Raw genomic sequence first — 14,177 nt, forward strand, 5'->3', positions numbered from 1 at the left:
GCCAATCCCCGCCGCTGGGCCCGGCGGACCCCACGCCCCCAGCACCCTTTCTCCGGGTGACCGTGCGCGTCCCGTCTCTCGGGGGCGAGGCCTCGGGAGCCAGGCTACGTCCCACCCGCCCAGACCTGCGGCTTCCGGGTCCATGGGCGGGGCCGGGTGAGGGGCGGGGCCAGGCGGCTGAGGTGGCGAGCGGAGCGGGCGCGGGGCGCAGAGCGGTCGGCGTCATGGGACAGATCGAGTGGGCTATGTGGGCCAACGAGCAGGCGCTGGCGTCCGGCCTGAGTGAGTGCGCGGCCGGGGCTGCAGTGGGCGCCGTGACCCCGCGGGGAAAGCGGCGGGGCCATGGCGATGGCGGGGCGGGGGGGGGGGGGGGGTTGTGCCCCGCGGCGGTCCGGTCGGGTGGGGTCGGGGTCGGGGTCGGGGTCGGGCCGGCTGCGCGGCGGGGCCTGCAGCTGGGACTGGGAAGGGGGCCCTTCTGCCCCGGCACCCCTCACCCTGACCGCGCAGAGGAGGAAGTGCAGCGGGAAGCGGAATTTCACCCGCGGTTTCCGGGACTCCCTCACCCCGTGCGCTCGAAAAACCCAGCCTGGGACATCGCGGTGGCCCCAGCCCCGAGTGGGGGCTCCACCCTGGGGTCCTGGGGGCTCCCCTTCCCAGAGCCATGGACGGGCCTGGAGTCAGGAGCAGCCTCTCCATCTGGGGTCCGAGCTGTAGGAGGAGTCTAGAGTTTCACAGGGACTGGAACCGCCCAGAGGAACCCCGGGTGGCCTCGACCCTCTGCTTGGCAGTTCCATCTCTGTTCTGCCCAGCACCCCTGGAGGGACCGCGGGAGCAGAGCGGGGTCCAGCTAGTCTGAGCCAGAGGAGCCTGCAGAAGCCCCTCTGCCTCCTGGGGTCCTTTCCAAGGGCCCAGGACCCAGAGGGGCTGGCGCAGATGGAGTGAGCCTGACCCCCGCGCCCGCCTGGGTGGGGCCCAGACTCCAGTCCTGTCCTTCCGTATCTGGGTGGCAGGACTCAGGGCCAGTTGAGAAGGTTCCCCTCTTGTCCTCCTACTCGCCCCAGGACTGTGTCCTGTGTCCTGTTTTCCTGCCCCACTTCCTCCTCCCAAAATTTCCTCCAGGAAGTGGAGGTGACGGCACCCCCAGCTCTGAGCTCCAGCAGGGCACGGACCCTTCTGTGTGCCCCGTGCCTCAGCTCCAGTCCCACTCCTGGGCTGGCCCCTCGCTTTCGTCCAGGTCAGAGCCTGAGGTGCAGACCTGGAGCAGTCGCAGGCTGTGGCCCTGTCCGCACCTGGTGGGACGGAATTGGTCCTCCTGCCAGCCTTCCCCAGGGCACCACCGCCCAGGCCCCCAGCGTGGCACAGGGCAGCTTCTCCTAGTGGCACTTCCCTGCTCAAACCTTCCTGGGCTCCAGTGCAGAGCTGAAGCCAGGTTCCAGCTGCTGAGCCCTGTGCCATCCTCCTCCTCCTTCCCTTCTGGCCAAGTGCCCTGAGGCCATGGCTGCTTCTCCCCGAGCTCCTGGGGCTGCCCCCTGCCTTCCTGTGTCAGTGCTGGGTCCCTCACTACACGCTCTTCTAGAACATCCATCCAGCCTGAAGCAGGAGTCTGGTTCCTGCTGTCAGGTGCCTCTGACTATGAGCCAGGAGCCGCCTGTCCTACCTACGCACAGAGTCCACACGCAGTCCTCCCTGTTTGTCACGTGCAGGAGCCCTCAGGCCACCCACCCTTGAGAGCCTGAGTGTCTGCACCCCTTCACCTCTTGATGCTGTGGACAGCGTGCTGTGCCTTGGAGTGGGGCTCCATACCCCCAAGACAGCAGACAGCTAGGAAGTCAATTTATAGCTGAGCCCAGAAGCCAGCGAGGGCAGAAGATGGGCGGGGGTGCAGGCTGGGGATGCCCAGGGGTGCTCTGGCTTTTGTGGAAGGGTCAGGGGCCCTGTGGGCGTTGGGGTCCAGGCTGGGATCTGTGTCCCAGCTGCACAGCAGCAAGGAGCCTCTGGCCTCTAAGGCAAGGTGGGGCCTTCACCGTGGTCCTGGAGCTCAGAGGAGGCCTTCGCAGAGGCAAACCATCCTGTGGCGGTGTTCTCAGTCAGGGCCCAGACAGGGCATAGGAAGCACAAGGCTGTGGGGCGGGGACAGTGAGAGGGTCAGGTCCCAGAGTCCTCACCCCCGCGCTGGAGCTGCCGGAGCTGCTGGCCGGGAGAGAAGGACCTACAGACAAATTCCTCTGAAGGCTTGGGGGGAGAGAGTCGGCCGTGAGAGCAGGACTGGTCCCTGTGGGGCGTGTGCAGATAGAACACACAAAGCCATTAGCAGGTATTGGCCAAAGACCTGAGTGATGGGCATGACGGGAAGGCAGACAGCCTGGGTCGGGTGTCCTGCACAATAAGAACCAACACGTGAGCGTGGGGAGCTCCAGTTCGATACCCAGTGCCCCCCCAAAAGAGAGAAATAGGCTAGTAACAGGCTGCAGACTTCTCACCATCACTAACAGATGGCAGAAGACACTGAATGCACATCTTAGGCCCTGGGAGTAAAACATCACTAGAACTCAGTACCACAGAACTGTTAGGCAAGCATGAGGCACTGCCAGGTTCAGATCTGGGGCCAACAGACCTTCACTGCAAAGACTACCAGAGCTTGCCCCTCAGCAGGAGGGAAACTGAATTCGGGAGAAACAACTGGGATGGAGGAAAGGAAGCCTTGGTAAATACCAACTGTAAATAATGAGAAGGAGTAATTTGGGGGTGAGGATGAAGGTAAACTTTAAAGCCCATCCGAGGCTCAGGAAGAGGGACTTTGAAGCAAATAACCTCAAGCATTGCTGGGTGTTGATTTTAAAATATCAGGGCGGTAGTGCCTTGATATTCTGTAGCCCCGGTGTGAAAACCATGCAGTACCCACCCTGCCTTTGAGAATGCGCAGGTCCGAGTGAGTCTTGGCCCTGACTCAGAATACAAGGACGAAGGGCCCGGCGCCAGCCTGCCTCAGCGTGGGCTCCCTGAGACCTCAGGAGCCAGCACGGGCGAGCACCCCAGCACTGCACCAGGGCCTGGCTAGACCCCGGGTGAAGAAAGACTGAAAACTGTCATCCTTGGGATGCCGGCTGACACTGACAGGGCCTCGGCGCGACGGAAGGTGACGGGCAGCAGGCAGCCCGCGGGGGTGGGTGCAGCCCCCAGGTGCCCCTTGTCCTGAGCTTCCAGCTTCTGCTGAGGATTTCATGGTGTGGGGAGGAAGTGTTAAAGTGTCGCCATGGACACGGCTCCTATAGGAAAGAGGCTTCAGTGACGCTCTGTGAGTCAACAGACAGCAGGAGCAGCAGAAGACCTGTTCCCCGGAGAACACCAGCCGGGCGCGGTGGTGCACGCCTGTAACACAGCACTTGGGAGGCTGAGGCAGGAGGAGCACCATGAGTTCAAGGCCAGCCGGGGCCACAGAGTGGGTCCTTGGCTCAAGAAATAAAAAAAGAAAGAACACAAATAAGTCCAAGATCTTAGTCAATAAAATGCCTTAAAATCAATATTACATTGGATAAAATTAAAATTTAGCTGTATCAGTTTATTCCTAATATCACACACTAGAAGCAACCAAAATATTCCTGAGATAGAAGAATGCGGTTGATTGATACAATAAAAACTACTGGATTAGAAAAAGTAAAAAGGACCTGTCGGCCTGCACAGCTGTATGAGCTTCCGCTTCATGATGAAGAAGCAGGTGCAGGACCCTGAGCGGATGAGATGTCAGCTGGCTGGACACTGGCCACGTCACTGCTCAGCATCATTTCCCTCAGTGAATCACCAGGAACTTGGGGCACAGTGGTGGCGGGTACACCTCGGTGGGAATTTTTGCAATTCCTTACAGTGTTGGGGATGGAAGCCCCCAATGCCGCATGCTAGGTGAGTGCTCGGCACTGTCCGCGCCAGGCCGGTGATGCCCTTGATGCCCTGGCATCTGCGGGGCCTGGCTCTGTCCCCAGGGCCATGGTGGAGAAGAGAGAAGTGGACTGCAACACTCATACCTGTAATCCCAGCACTCGGGAGGCCGAGGCAGGATTGCAGAGAGTTGGAGGCCAGCCCAGCCTACGTAGTGAGTTCAGGGCCAGCCTGAACTACAAAGGGAGACCCTGCCTCAAAAAACAGACAGAATATGAACGGGGCAGATATATGCTCCTCTGAAGAGGCAGAAGCGATGGTACATCCTGCCCCCCAAAAGAAGGGTGCAGACATAGAGTAGGAGATGAAGCTTGACATTAAGGTGGGGCTGAGGAGGGAACAGTGCCAACCAGATGGCAGGGTCCACAACCAGTGACAGGCGCTGGAAGGTTGCTAAGGCTCCCTGTGATGAGGAGCTGCGAGGTCCTCTTGGGTCCAGCATGGAGCACAACAGGTCCAGTGTGGGCCGAGGCCGGTGCCCTGGGAGCTCCTGGGACCCAGTGAGGCTGTCGTCCTCACCGTCCACAGGGACCCAGCTCCCCAACCCCCTTCATCTCGGGGCAACATGAGGCCTGGTGCCCCCAGGGGGAGGGGCTGGGCCAGGCCCGCCGGGGACCAGGAGGGCAGCACCCTAACCCACCTCCTGCCCCGCAGTCCTCATCACCGGCGGCATCGTGGCCACCACCGGACGCTTCGCCCAGTGGTACTTCGGTGCCTACTCCATGTATCCTTCTCCAGAGGCCCGGGGCTGGGGTGGGGACCACAGAGCCACTTGCTGGCAGCGGACAGGGCTGGGTGCTGAGAGCAGAAGGGTGGCCGCCAGTGCCAGTGTGGGTCCTCTGCACCCTCCCTGCCGGCCCAGTGGCCAGGCCTGTGGAGCCGCGAGGCTGCCCAGCTGTGTCCTCCGGCAGGGGCTGCACCTCTCTGTTCCCATCTACATGGGGCTGCTCCATCCTTAACGAGGCTGCAGTGTGGCGGGCGTGTTCGTGTGCCTGCTGGAGTACCCTCGGGGCAAGAGGAGGAAGGGCTCCACCATGGAGCGCTGGTGAGTGGCCTGCGGAGGGCTGGGTGGGCGCCAGGGCTGCGTGGAGCCGGCTCTGACCTCAGTCTGCTCCCACCCCTGCAGTGGGCAGAAGTACATGGCGGCCGTGGTGAAGCTGTTTGGGCCCCTGACCAGGAACTACTACGTCCGGGCCACGCTGCACCTGCTGTGAGCTTTGGGGTGGGGGACAGGACCTGAAGGGACGGGCGGGAGGGCCCCCATGTCCTGGCTCCTGGACGGACAGCCTGTCCTCAGCCCAGCGCCCCCGTCAGGCCACAGTGTCAGGTCTCGCCTGGGTCCCTCCAAGGCGGGCGTCTGGGTCTGGTGGTCACTGTGGGCAGTGCTGGGGGAGGCCGTGCCTGCTCCTCCAAGGCCTGGGAGCCAAGGGGCCAGCCAGGCAGATGGCGGTGTGCGCCAGGCCTGGGCAGAGCTGGCCTCGTGGGTCAGGGGCCCTGGGCCCAAGCAGCCCGTCCTGTGCTGTGCTGGCCCCTGTGGCTCAGCGCCTACCCTGCCCACCCAGGTTGGCGGTGCCCGCGGGCTTCCTGCTGGCCACCATCCTGGGAACCGTGTGCCTGGCCATCGCGAGCGGCATCTACCTGCTGGTGAGTGGCGTCCTTGAGCTCTGCCTCTCGGGGTCCCTGGCCCTGCCCTCAGCCCTTGTGGCTGGAGCTGAAGGAGGTGCCAGGCCGGGAGCTCGGTGTGCCCAGGCGTGTGAGTCTGCCCGTGCCTGTCAGCTGGGTGGTGATGTCGCAGCCGCAGCTTGGCACACACCTGGCTGTCCCACTGTCCCTTCCCTTTCCCAGGCCACCCCATGCCCCTGCGAGTGGGGAGCGAGGGAGGGGAGGCTCGGGTGACGTGGCTGGCCTGGGTCATAGCGTCCCATTTCCAGGGACTTTCTCGTCGAAAGGTCCCTGCTCCAGTCTGAGGCTGAGTCAGGAGGAGTTCACAGCATGACCCCGGATCTTCACACTGAACTCTGTCCCCACCCCTTACTTTATGTTTTACTATTTTCTGGTACCAGAGATCGAACTTGGGACCTTGCACTTGTGAGGCAGGTGGCTGAACCGCTGAGCTAAATCCGCGGCCCTATTTTTCACTTTTTTTTTTTGGTATCGGGGATCGAACTCGGGTCCTTGTGCTTGTGCAGCAGGTGGAAAAACCACTGAGCTAAATCCTGGGCGATTTTTTGCTTTTTCTGAGGCAGGGTCTCTCTCTATAGCTCAGGCTGTCCTTGAGCTCACTGTGTAGCCCAGACTGGCCTGGAACTCGCAGTGATCCTCCTGCCTCAGCCTCCCAGGCGAGCCAGTGACCTTTGTAAGGGCCCTACGTGGTCCCAGCTCTCTGGCAGCCATTCCCAGTTGTCATGGGTACGGCTGTGCTGTCCCCTTTCCTCCAGAGCCGACCCGGTCTCGCTGCAAGCTCCCGTGTGCCAGGCATGTGCACGCAGGGCGCTGCTCGTGTCTAAGCGTGCTCAGTCCCCCCTGTGCCCATCCTGTCTGCCCGCTGCGGCGTGGCTGGTGTGAGGTGTGTGTTCCCCGGGGCCGCCCACAGCCAGCATGCAGGCCAAGCCAGGGCTGCTGGCTAGACCCAGGGCGGGAGCGGAACCAGCTCTGTGCCACCCGGTGCCCACCTTGGCCCTGCATGCCGCTTGCCTCTGCTCTGGCAGTGCCTGCTGGCGGCAGCCTGCGCTGAGCCCACCGGCCCTGCGCTGGGGGTGGGAGCCCTGTGGCTCTGGTTTGGCTCCTCTGCGGGTGTTGGGCGTCCTGGACCTTCCTCTCTGACAGGGGCTAGCTTCGCTGGTGGAGCCCTTCGAGGACACCAGGGCGGCCATCTGTCCATCTGCTCGCTTGCTTGTCTGTCTGCACTCTGCATGCCCCGCTCCCGCTCCAGGGTTGTAAAGCTGTAAAGCTGTCTCCTGCCTCCTCGTGCCAACTCCAGGTCCTCAGGCGCAGTGAGGAGCTGGGTGGGGCTGTGGGCTCTTGGCAGGCACTTCATCTGCCAGGCGGCCCCGCCCCGGTTGGGGACTCAAAGGTGCACACCCCAGGCCTGGCTGTTGCCCTGGAGTCCTGTGTGGGGCTGAGGACTCACCCTGTGCACATGTGTGTTGCGCCCCTGGGTCAGGGAGGGCAACCAGATGCTGTGTCTCCCGTGGGGACCACTGTGGGTCTGCAGATTTTCACCAGGAAGCCGCCTCCAGGGTCTGGAGAAGCCCAAGGCTCTGCCTGGCTTTCCCCGTGGGGCCCTGGCTGTGTGGCCTCAGCCGCCTGAGCTCTCTGAGCCCGCCTGTCACCAGCGAGTCAGACTCGCGCCCACCCCAGGGCCCCTGGCGGGTGAGGGGCCAGGGTGGCAGCTGGCAGCAGGGTGCCCCTCTGTCCCCAGGCGGCCATTCGCGGTGAGCAGTGGATGCCTATCGAGCCCAAGCCCAAGGAACGGCCACAGGTGGAAGCTATCAAGCAGCCACCCAGCAACCCCCCGCCCCGGCCTCCCGTTGAAGCCCGAAAGAAGCCCAGTGAGGAGGAGGAGGCGGAGGCGGCGGCGGCGGGTGGCGGCCCCCAGGTCAACCCCGTCCCGGTGACCGATGAGGTGGTGTAACCCGTCCTGGAGCCCGCCTGTGGCTCTGCCGCCATCGCCGGGTGGCCACTAGAGGGCGCCACGGCCACCCCAATAAACTCGGCGACTGGCTCCTTCCTACGCGTGAGGCTCTTCTCGGGGGAGGCGCCTGCGACAGGGACCCCAGCCCGCACACGTCCCTCCCGCCTGGACCAGCCGCAGCGTGGCTCCGGTTTCCTGGCAGTGTTGTGTGGAGCGCTGTGTCCCTGCCGCGCGGCGCTTGGACTCGGGGCATCCATCACGGGGCAGGCTCGGCCCGGACACCCCGGGGAAGACGTGGGTGCGCAGGGGTCCTGTGGCCGCGGAGGGGGGGAGGTGCAGGTGCAGCCTCCAGCTGCACAGACCACGCAGTGGGGGCCTCTGGCTGCCCAAGTGCTGGGGCTGGCGCACGCGCACGCACATGCACGCGCACTCTCGTACCGAGCAGGCCCTGGCGCCGTCCCACCGAGGGTTTGGCTGCAGACCCTCTGCCTGCCGCCTGCCCCTACAGGCGAGGGTCCTCTGGGTGCCGGGCCTGCCCCAGGCCTGGACCTCGCCGAGTCCCTCTCTGCCCCATCTCCATCCAGTCGGCCTGCGGCCTTGAGGTGCCAACCAAGCCCCACCTTCTGCCCCCACGAGAGCCCCACAGCCTAGACGCCTCCGCCCAGCCACGGCTCTGGCCCCACCGTCGCTCCTCTGCATATGGCCAAGGCAGGCGCCCGCTCAGGGCCTGGCGTGGCTCTCCCTGCTCGTGACAGTCTGCCGAGGGGAGCAGGATTCCGTCTGGTTTACTCCCAGTCTGGCAGTGCCTGTGCTGGACGCATCCTTCAAAGGCCACCTCCCCCCACCGAATCCCTCTGGAGGCCTCTGGGCCCAGGCTTGAGACTGCTCCCCAAAGCCGCCTCCCTGTGCATGGGCACCCCGGGCCGTTGGCCGTGGGCGAGGCAGCTCTGGCTGGGGAGGGAGGGCCTCGCAGCTGCCTGGGACTGTGGCCCATGTCAGCTTCAGGCCCGTGTCCACGGGAGGCACAGGCCCTGGGCGGGGGGACACACTGAGGCTGCTGCTGACCCATACTGCGGCACAGGGCCCGCCTGGGGTTCATCCTTGGGCGAGGGGTAGAGACTGCAGGTGTGCCTCGGGGTTGACGCCCAGTCACACCCAGGCAGAAGAAGCACCATTGCTCCTGCCCAGCTCATCTGCCCGGCACTTGTGCAGCCCTGGGGCAGGCGCTGGGTGGTGCTGGGGGTGGGGGGAGAGGCAGGTTTAGGTTGTGTCTTATTCATGAATTTATATTTGATTTTTTTGCAACAAGGTCTCACTAGCCCAGGCTGGCCTTGAACTCACAATGATCCACCTGCCTCAGCCTCCCAAGCGCTGGGATGAGAGGTGTGCACCAGGACACCCGCATAGCTCACAGGTGAAATAATGATTGTTAAAAGCGGGTACTGCCTCTCCCTGTGGCTGCAAAGAGGAAGTGGAGCCCTGGCCCCAGGGTCCAAGTGGGGCATTGGCAGCAACTTTAAGAAGTTCTGGGAGTTTCTTGAAGCCTCTGTCTCTTGACAAAAGGGTAAACTGAGGCTGGAGAACCATCAGGAGCGAGCCCCTGGGCACGGAGTGCTCCGGATGGCACAGATGCAGCCCACAGCGAGGGACCCTGGGCCATACATAGCAATAAATAGACATAAATAGGGGTGCTGGGCCCAAGTCCGTGTCACTGGGCTGACCTGGGCAGGACGCAGGTGCAGCCCACGGGCACGCGGATGAACTCTGTGTGGAAGGCGAAGGCCCCGGGCGTGGGGGCACAGGCTCGGCGGCGCAGCACGAGCAGGTTCTGGTGCAGGGGCACGGAGTTGAGCGCGGCTGTCTCCCGGCCGGTCCTGCTGTTGATGCAGCCACGGCACAGACACTCAGCCACAGCCAGCTTCTGCGGGTAGCGGTCCTCGTCCACGTCGATGCTGCGGCCAGGCGGTGAGGGTGAGGCTGCACCCTGCCTGCCCACAGCCTGCCCACCTCTGCCCGCCCCTCCCTGCCTGGGCGCCTGGCAAGGGCTGGGCCCGGTGGGGTCTTCCGGGGAGTTGGAGCCCCAAGGCTGGAAAGGGTCTGCCCGCCAGCCCCCAGCTCACCGGTATCTCCAGGGCGAGATGGAGCGCTCATGGGTGTCTGCCTGCAGCACCTTCTCGGGCCTCAGTGTGGGGCACTGAGTCCTGGCCTGGGGCTGCTTGTGTGGCCTGGAGCCAGCTGCCTCCAGGGTGGGCACCAGGGCCACAGGCAGGGCCTGCTCCCACCTGGCATTTCGAGCCAGCAGGTGTAGGGGCACCTGGCCGTGAGGCAGCTCCTCAGCCGAGTAGCAGCGTGGGGTCCCCCAGAGCGGGGGGCCTTGGTGGGCCAGGCTTCCAGGCAGCCAGGCCAGAAACAGGATGCCACGGAGGAGCTGGGGGCAGGAGAGGGCGTGGTCAGGCCCCAGCAGGGGCACCTGCCTTCCATTCCCAGGGGAAAGTGGGGTGCAGGCCTCCCTCTGCAGACAGGAAACTGAGGCTGCCCAGGGAGCAGGCTCCAGGCCAGGGCGGGCTGAGTTCCTCTCAGACCCCTTCCCAGCACTTCCATCCTGGGGGTCGCAGGCCCAAATCCAGGCTCGGGCACTGTCAGGCAGGGTCTGTGTGGCACCAGCTCACCATCATGCTGGCAGTGCTGGCAGCGGCAGGCATGGCTCACAGCAGCAGCAGCTCTGGCGACATCCCAGTAGTACACCTGGCGGAGGCCCTGGCCACGTGCTCTTTATACCTGTGGCCACACCTGGGAAACTCCAGGACTTCCACCTGCACTTCCTCCTCCTGCCCCAGCACTGGAGTGTGCGGACCACGCCCTTCCAGGCCCACACGGTCTGGCCCGGGGATGCTCCCTGGCCTGGCCAGGCCTCCCTGGTTCTTGGACCTGTCACCATCCCCAGGCCCACGCTGGCCTCCACCCACCAGCAGGCACGAACCAGGTGGACAGGCGCACCCTGCCCTGCACAGCTGGGAGCATGAGGACACTACCCAAACCCAAGTCCCCTGAGCTGCCCAGTGTGTTCCTTGTGGGGTCCGGGCTCCGTGTCTGCCACTGGAGGATCCCCTGGCCGAGGAGCACCGGAAGGCGTCACTGCCCATGAGAGCTGTCCCCACCCCGACCTGCTTCCTCTCTGGTCTGGCAGTGGGTGCACGGGACACACTGGGCAGCACTTGGGGATACCACGAGCCCAGGCTGCCCCGGCCTACGGTCAACACTCAGCCACTCGTCTGCTTGCATACCTCCCGTGACAGGGAGCTTGCCATGTGCACAGGTGGCTTAGAGCAACAGAAGTGCATTCATACGTGGTCTGGGGCATGGGCAGAGCCAGCTCTCGGTCTCAGGTTGGCTCTGGAGCCTGACCTGCCTTGGCTTCTGCTGGCCTCACTGCTTATCATGTGGTCTTCAGCCGGCCTTCCACATCTTGTCCCTTGTCTTCTGAGGACACTGGTCACCGTACCAGGGCCTACCCAGGCCCTTGGATCAGGCGTGGCCGGGTGTGCCTGACCCGGGGACAGAGCCATGGGCATGGCTAGCCAGCCTCTGGGCCCGCTTCGGTCAGCCTGGGGTCTCAGGTTCCAGCCCATGTCCTGAAGCCTGGGCCAGCCAGTGAAGGGACAAAGGACGAGGCCTCTGAGGAGCCGTGGTTTCCAGGTGATTGGGCACCAACCCCTGCTGGACCCTCAGAGGCCCTGACCACCCTCTCTTCACCCCTGCCAGTCTCTTGGAGGGGCACTGCCCAGGGGAGGGGCCTCAGGCTGCCATGGCTAAAACCAAGGGACCCAGCTATAAGCTGAGATGCCCAGACCAATGTTGTCTCCCTCCGCCGGCCGGGACCCATGCTCCTGATAGGGACAGATACGGAGACCGAGGTCCATGGAGACAGAGACAGTCCCACGGAAAGAGCTAAGGAGACAGAGACCCAGTGTCGTGGACACCCAGCAGCGGCTGCAGCCCTCACCCTCCTGGGACACCCGCCCTGGCACAAGCTCCTGAGCAGACCCCAGGCCTGGGCTGGCGGCAGGGGTGGTCCCACCTACAGCCGGGCGCCGGGCCTAGGCATTCCCTGTGGGCCGGCACTTGCGGGCCTCAAAAGCTGTGAGGGGGTGGGGCGTCACCGTGCCCTTGCAACTGGCGGACGGACAGACCTCAGGACGTGCCCCGGCACACAGATGGGTCCGCCCCAGGCCACCGAGGCTACCGCGGGTACCTGCAGTGAGCACCCCGGTCTGGCTGCACAGCGCCTGCTCAGCTGTCCGGGGTGGCAAGCGCCATGGCCAGGCCCGCTTGCCTCAGGCCTCAGTGCAGCCAGGCCAGGCCACCATGATGGGAAACCGAGGTGCAGCACGTCCCAGGGGCTGGGGCGCAGTCAGAGGCAGAGCGTGAGCTGGCCCAGCCTGCACAAGCGTCACCAGCACCAGGAAACTGCTTATCAAAATATTTTATTTTAGGAGATCCCTCAAAAAAAAAGACCCTCCACATTAGATGCCCCAACGGTACCCTTGGCCTTTTTTTTTTTTGGTCTTTTCTGTATTCTTTTCCTTTTTAAATCAACTAAAACAATTTGATGCTTCAAATAAAAGGAAAAAGTTTCAATGAGACTGTAGTCGAAGATGCATGTGTAGGCACTGCCTAGCGGCAGGCAGGAGGACACAGTCGTTCCCAGTGAGCAGCCGGTCACCACCGTGGTTGGCGAGGACACAGACGCGCGGGCTCAGCTTCACACAGCCAGCCGGGCCGCACCGCCGGGCGGGACTCTGGCTCCGGGAGGACCGCTTCAGTCTCAGAGGCTGGGACTCCGCATCATCTTCGCTTCCTGTGCGGCTGCTTTTCCAGCTGAGAAACTTTTTTTTTTCTTTTTTAATTTTTAAAAAGAATCACAGCCAAAATAAGACATTAACTGCAAAATCCGAAGTGGCTGCGCTTACCCTATTATAAAAGCTCGTAAGAGTCTGCTACACCTTCCCGGGGATCTTGGCTCGCTTGCGCGCGATGGCGTCCTCCACGGCCTTGAGCTGCTTCAGGAGCTCCTCCCGGCGTGACAGCGTGCTGGCCTTGCCGGCCTTGGTGCCCGGGGCCATGCTGTCTGCAGCTTTGCCGGGCACGCTGGTCACCTTGCTGGAGCTCTTGGACTGGGGTGACAGCTGGCGCTTCCTGCAGGGGGGCGTGAGACAGGATGGCGCCCGGCCCGGGTGGGGTGGCCCCTGGCCCTGCCTGCTCTGGGGTGGCCTGGGCTGCACCCCAACTCCAGCTGAGCTGCAGGAACAGCGCAGTGGCCCGCCCACCCGCCCTCCCTCACGGGCCTCAGAACAGCCTGGTGGGGCAGGCGCGGGCAGGGACTCACCTGTCTGTGGGAGCCACAAGGGCCTTGGAGTTCTGGCTCCTCTGCCGCTCTGGCTTGGGGGAGCCCTGTCTCCCGCCTGACTTTCGGTCCCGGGAACCTGGGAACAGGACAGGATGAGACCCCACTGGCCACACAGGCCAGCAGGGGGACAGCACCCCACAAGAGGTGTCCAGTTCAGGAGTGCTGCACCTCTGGGCTATACCCCACAGGTCTCAGTGCGGAGCTCAGGCTGGCCTCTAACTCATAGTGAACCACCCCATCTCACCGGTTCTGGAAAAGATTTTTTCAGAAAAAATGGTATCCTGTTAAAACACGGTGGTTTAGAATCGGGTGGTGGTGCACACCTGTAATCCCAGCACTTGGGAGGCTGAGGCAGAAGGATCACAAGTTCGCGGCCAGCCTGGGCTATACAGTGAGTGCAAATTCAGCACGAATTACATAGTGAGACCTTGGCTCAAAAAACCAAAAACAACCCACAAAACAGTGAATTATTTAGCTTGTTTTCTGGAGGTGCTGGGTGCAGAGTCCAGAGCCTTGTGCTTCAGCAAGCACTTGCTGCTGAGCTGCACCCCAGTCCTGTTACTTTAAAACAAGCACACACGTGGGAGCCTTAGTCGACAGTCTACACTGCAGTCTGGGCCGGAAGATCCTGGGCCCTTCTCGGGCTTCAGCAGCAGACAGGGTGTCGCCATGATGCGCCGGGAGGCTCACCTCGGTCTGGGGACAGGGTGGCCCGCTTGGCTGGGGGGCTTTGTCGGTCCTTGTCCGCTGGCTCATACCGCTTCCTACTTCCTTTGTCAGCTGCCTGGAACGACACAGTGCCACTAGCATGTGGGGCTGGGCTGCTGCCACGAGGCGGGACACACACAGTCGTGGCCTGTCCTCTGCTGTGCCCTCCTCAGTCAGTGGCTCCCCACTGTTCACGCTGGGGGGTCAGGACCTGGGCGGGGGGACGGGGCCCACCTGGCCAGCTTACCTTGTTCAGCAGCGTCAGCTTGATCTCCTTGTGGGCCACGAAGGAGCCCTGGGGGGGCTGCCCAGGGGCCGTGGGGGCCGGGGCTGTGAGCTGCTGTGAGGGCTTCCCGCTGGCCGCGGGCTTCGAGGACTTGGGCGGCTGCGTGGAGGTGTCCCTTTTTCGCTTTTCCTCCTTAACGCCGTCTTCTTTCTTTGATTTTCCTGCCAGCGGCAAACCCGTCAGGGCTCCTGTGTGCAGTGAGCCCAGCT

At 63.4% G+C, this 14,177-nt stretch overlaps 3 protein-coding genes and 1 long non-coding RNA gene across 9 annotated transcripts in view; 2 read left to right on the plus strand and 2 right to left on the minus strand.

The window, feature by feature from the left end:
* The first annotated feature begins 52 nt into the window (after positions 1-52).
* On the plus strand, positions 53-7,662 carry Cyba (cytochrome b-245 alpha chain). Its single transcript, XM_004842685.4, has 6 exons — positions 53-282; positions 4,588-4,657; positions 4,904-4,978; positions 5,060-5,143; positions 5,496-5,577; positions 7,355-7,662. The coding sequence occupies exons 1-6, from the start codon at positions 225-227 to the stop codon at positions 7,565-7,567; spliced, it is 582 nt and encodes a 193-aa protein (XP_004842742.1). The 5' UTR covers positions 53-224; the 3' UTR covers positions 7,568-7,662.
* On the plus strand, positions 391-3,521 carry LOC147830576 (uncharacterized). The gene is made up of 2 exons (XR_015445499.1): positions 391-3,136; positions 3,273-3,521. It is a non-coding gene; the product is annotated as an uncharacterized LOC147830576 (long non-coding RNA).
* A 135-nt stretch (positions 7,663-7,797) lies between the features above and the next one.
* On the minus strand, positions 7,798-11,139 carry Il17c (interleukin 17C). Its single transcript, XM_087189852.1, has 4 exons — positions 11,080-11,139; positions 10,534-10,675; positions 9,688-10,231; positions 7,798-9,519 (listed from the first exon to the last, which is right to left on the minus strand). Exons 1-4 carry the CDS (start codon positions 11,137-11,139, stop codon positions 9,276-9,278), a joined length of 990 nt encoding a protein of 329 aa, XP_087045978.1. The 3' UTR covers positions 7,798-9,275.
* Positions 11,140-12,035: 896 nt separating this feature from the next.
* Positions 12,036-14,177, minus strand: part of Zc3h18 (zinc finger CCCH-type containing 18) — a 40,789-nt gene continuing 38,647 nt past the window's right edge. For 4 of the 6 annotated variants that reach the window (XM_087195949.1, XM_004842686.3, XM_004842688.4 and 1 more), the window contains 4 exons: positions 13,930-14,129; positions 13,665-13,758; positions 12,954-13,050; positions 12,036-12,763 (listed from right to left, as the gene is read on the minus strand). In XM_087195949.1, the coding sequence (XP_087052075.1) occupies positions 12,565-12,763; positions 12,954-13,050; positions 13,665-13,758; positions 13,930-14,129 (590 nt within the window). In that variant the 3' untranslated portion in view covers positions 12,036-12,564. The remainder of the gene's footprint in view (positions 12,764-12,953; positions 13,051-13,664; positions 13,759-13,929; positions 14,130-14,177) is intronic. The other 2 variants (XM_087195996.1, XM_021256580.2) reach the window with 1 other exon arrangement.

Source organism: Heterocephalus glaber, unplaced genomic scaffold (assembly GCF_053883595.1).
Source record: "Heterocephalus glaber isolate CG9 unplaced genomic scaffold, H.glaber_assembly_v1.0 deba00000071, whole genome shotgun sequence".
NCBI classification, from domain to species: Eukaryota; Metazoa; Chordata; class Mammalia; order Rodentia; family Bathyergidae; genus Heterocephalus; species Heterocephalus glaber.

What these genes read in the sequence shown, in the direction of transcription:
- Cyba (XM_004842685.4), top strand. Translation starts at nt 225, where the DNA reads ATGGGACAGATCGAGTGGGCTATGTGGGCCAACGAGCAGGCGCTGGCG. An exon ending in GGCGCTGGCGTCCGGCCTGA is followed by an intron (nt 283 to 4,587) that starts GTGAGTGCGCGG and finishes CCTGCCCCGCAG; the next exon opens with TCCTCATCACCGGCGGCATC. An exon ending in CGAGCGGCATCTACCTGCTG is followed by an intron (nt 5,578 to 7,354) that starts GTGAGTGGCGTC and finishes CTCTGTCCCCAG; the next exon opens with GCGGCCATTCGCGGTGAGCA.
- Il17c (XM_087189852.1), bottom strand. Translation starts at nt 11,139, where the DNA reads ATGCCCATGGCTCTGTCCCCGGGTCAGGCACACCCGGCCACGCCTGAT. An exon ending in CGCCTGATCCAAGGGCCTGG is followed by an intron (nt 10,676 to 11,079) that starts GTAGGCCCTGGT and finishes CTCCTCGGCCAG; the next exon opens with GGGATCCTCCAGTGGCAGAC. An exon ending in CACCTGGTTCGTGCCTGCTG is followed by an intron (nt 10,232 to 10,533) that starts GTGGGTGGAGGC and finishes CATGATGGTGAG; the next exon opens with CTGGTGCCACACAGACCCTG.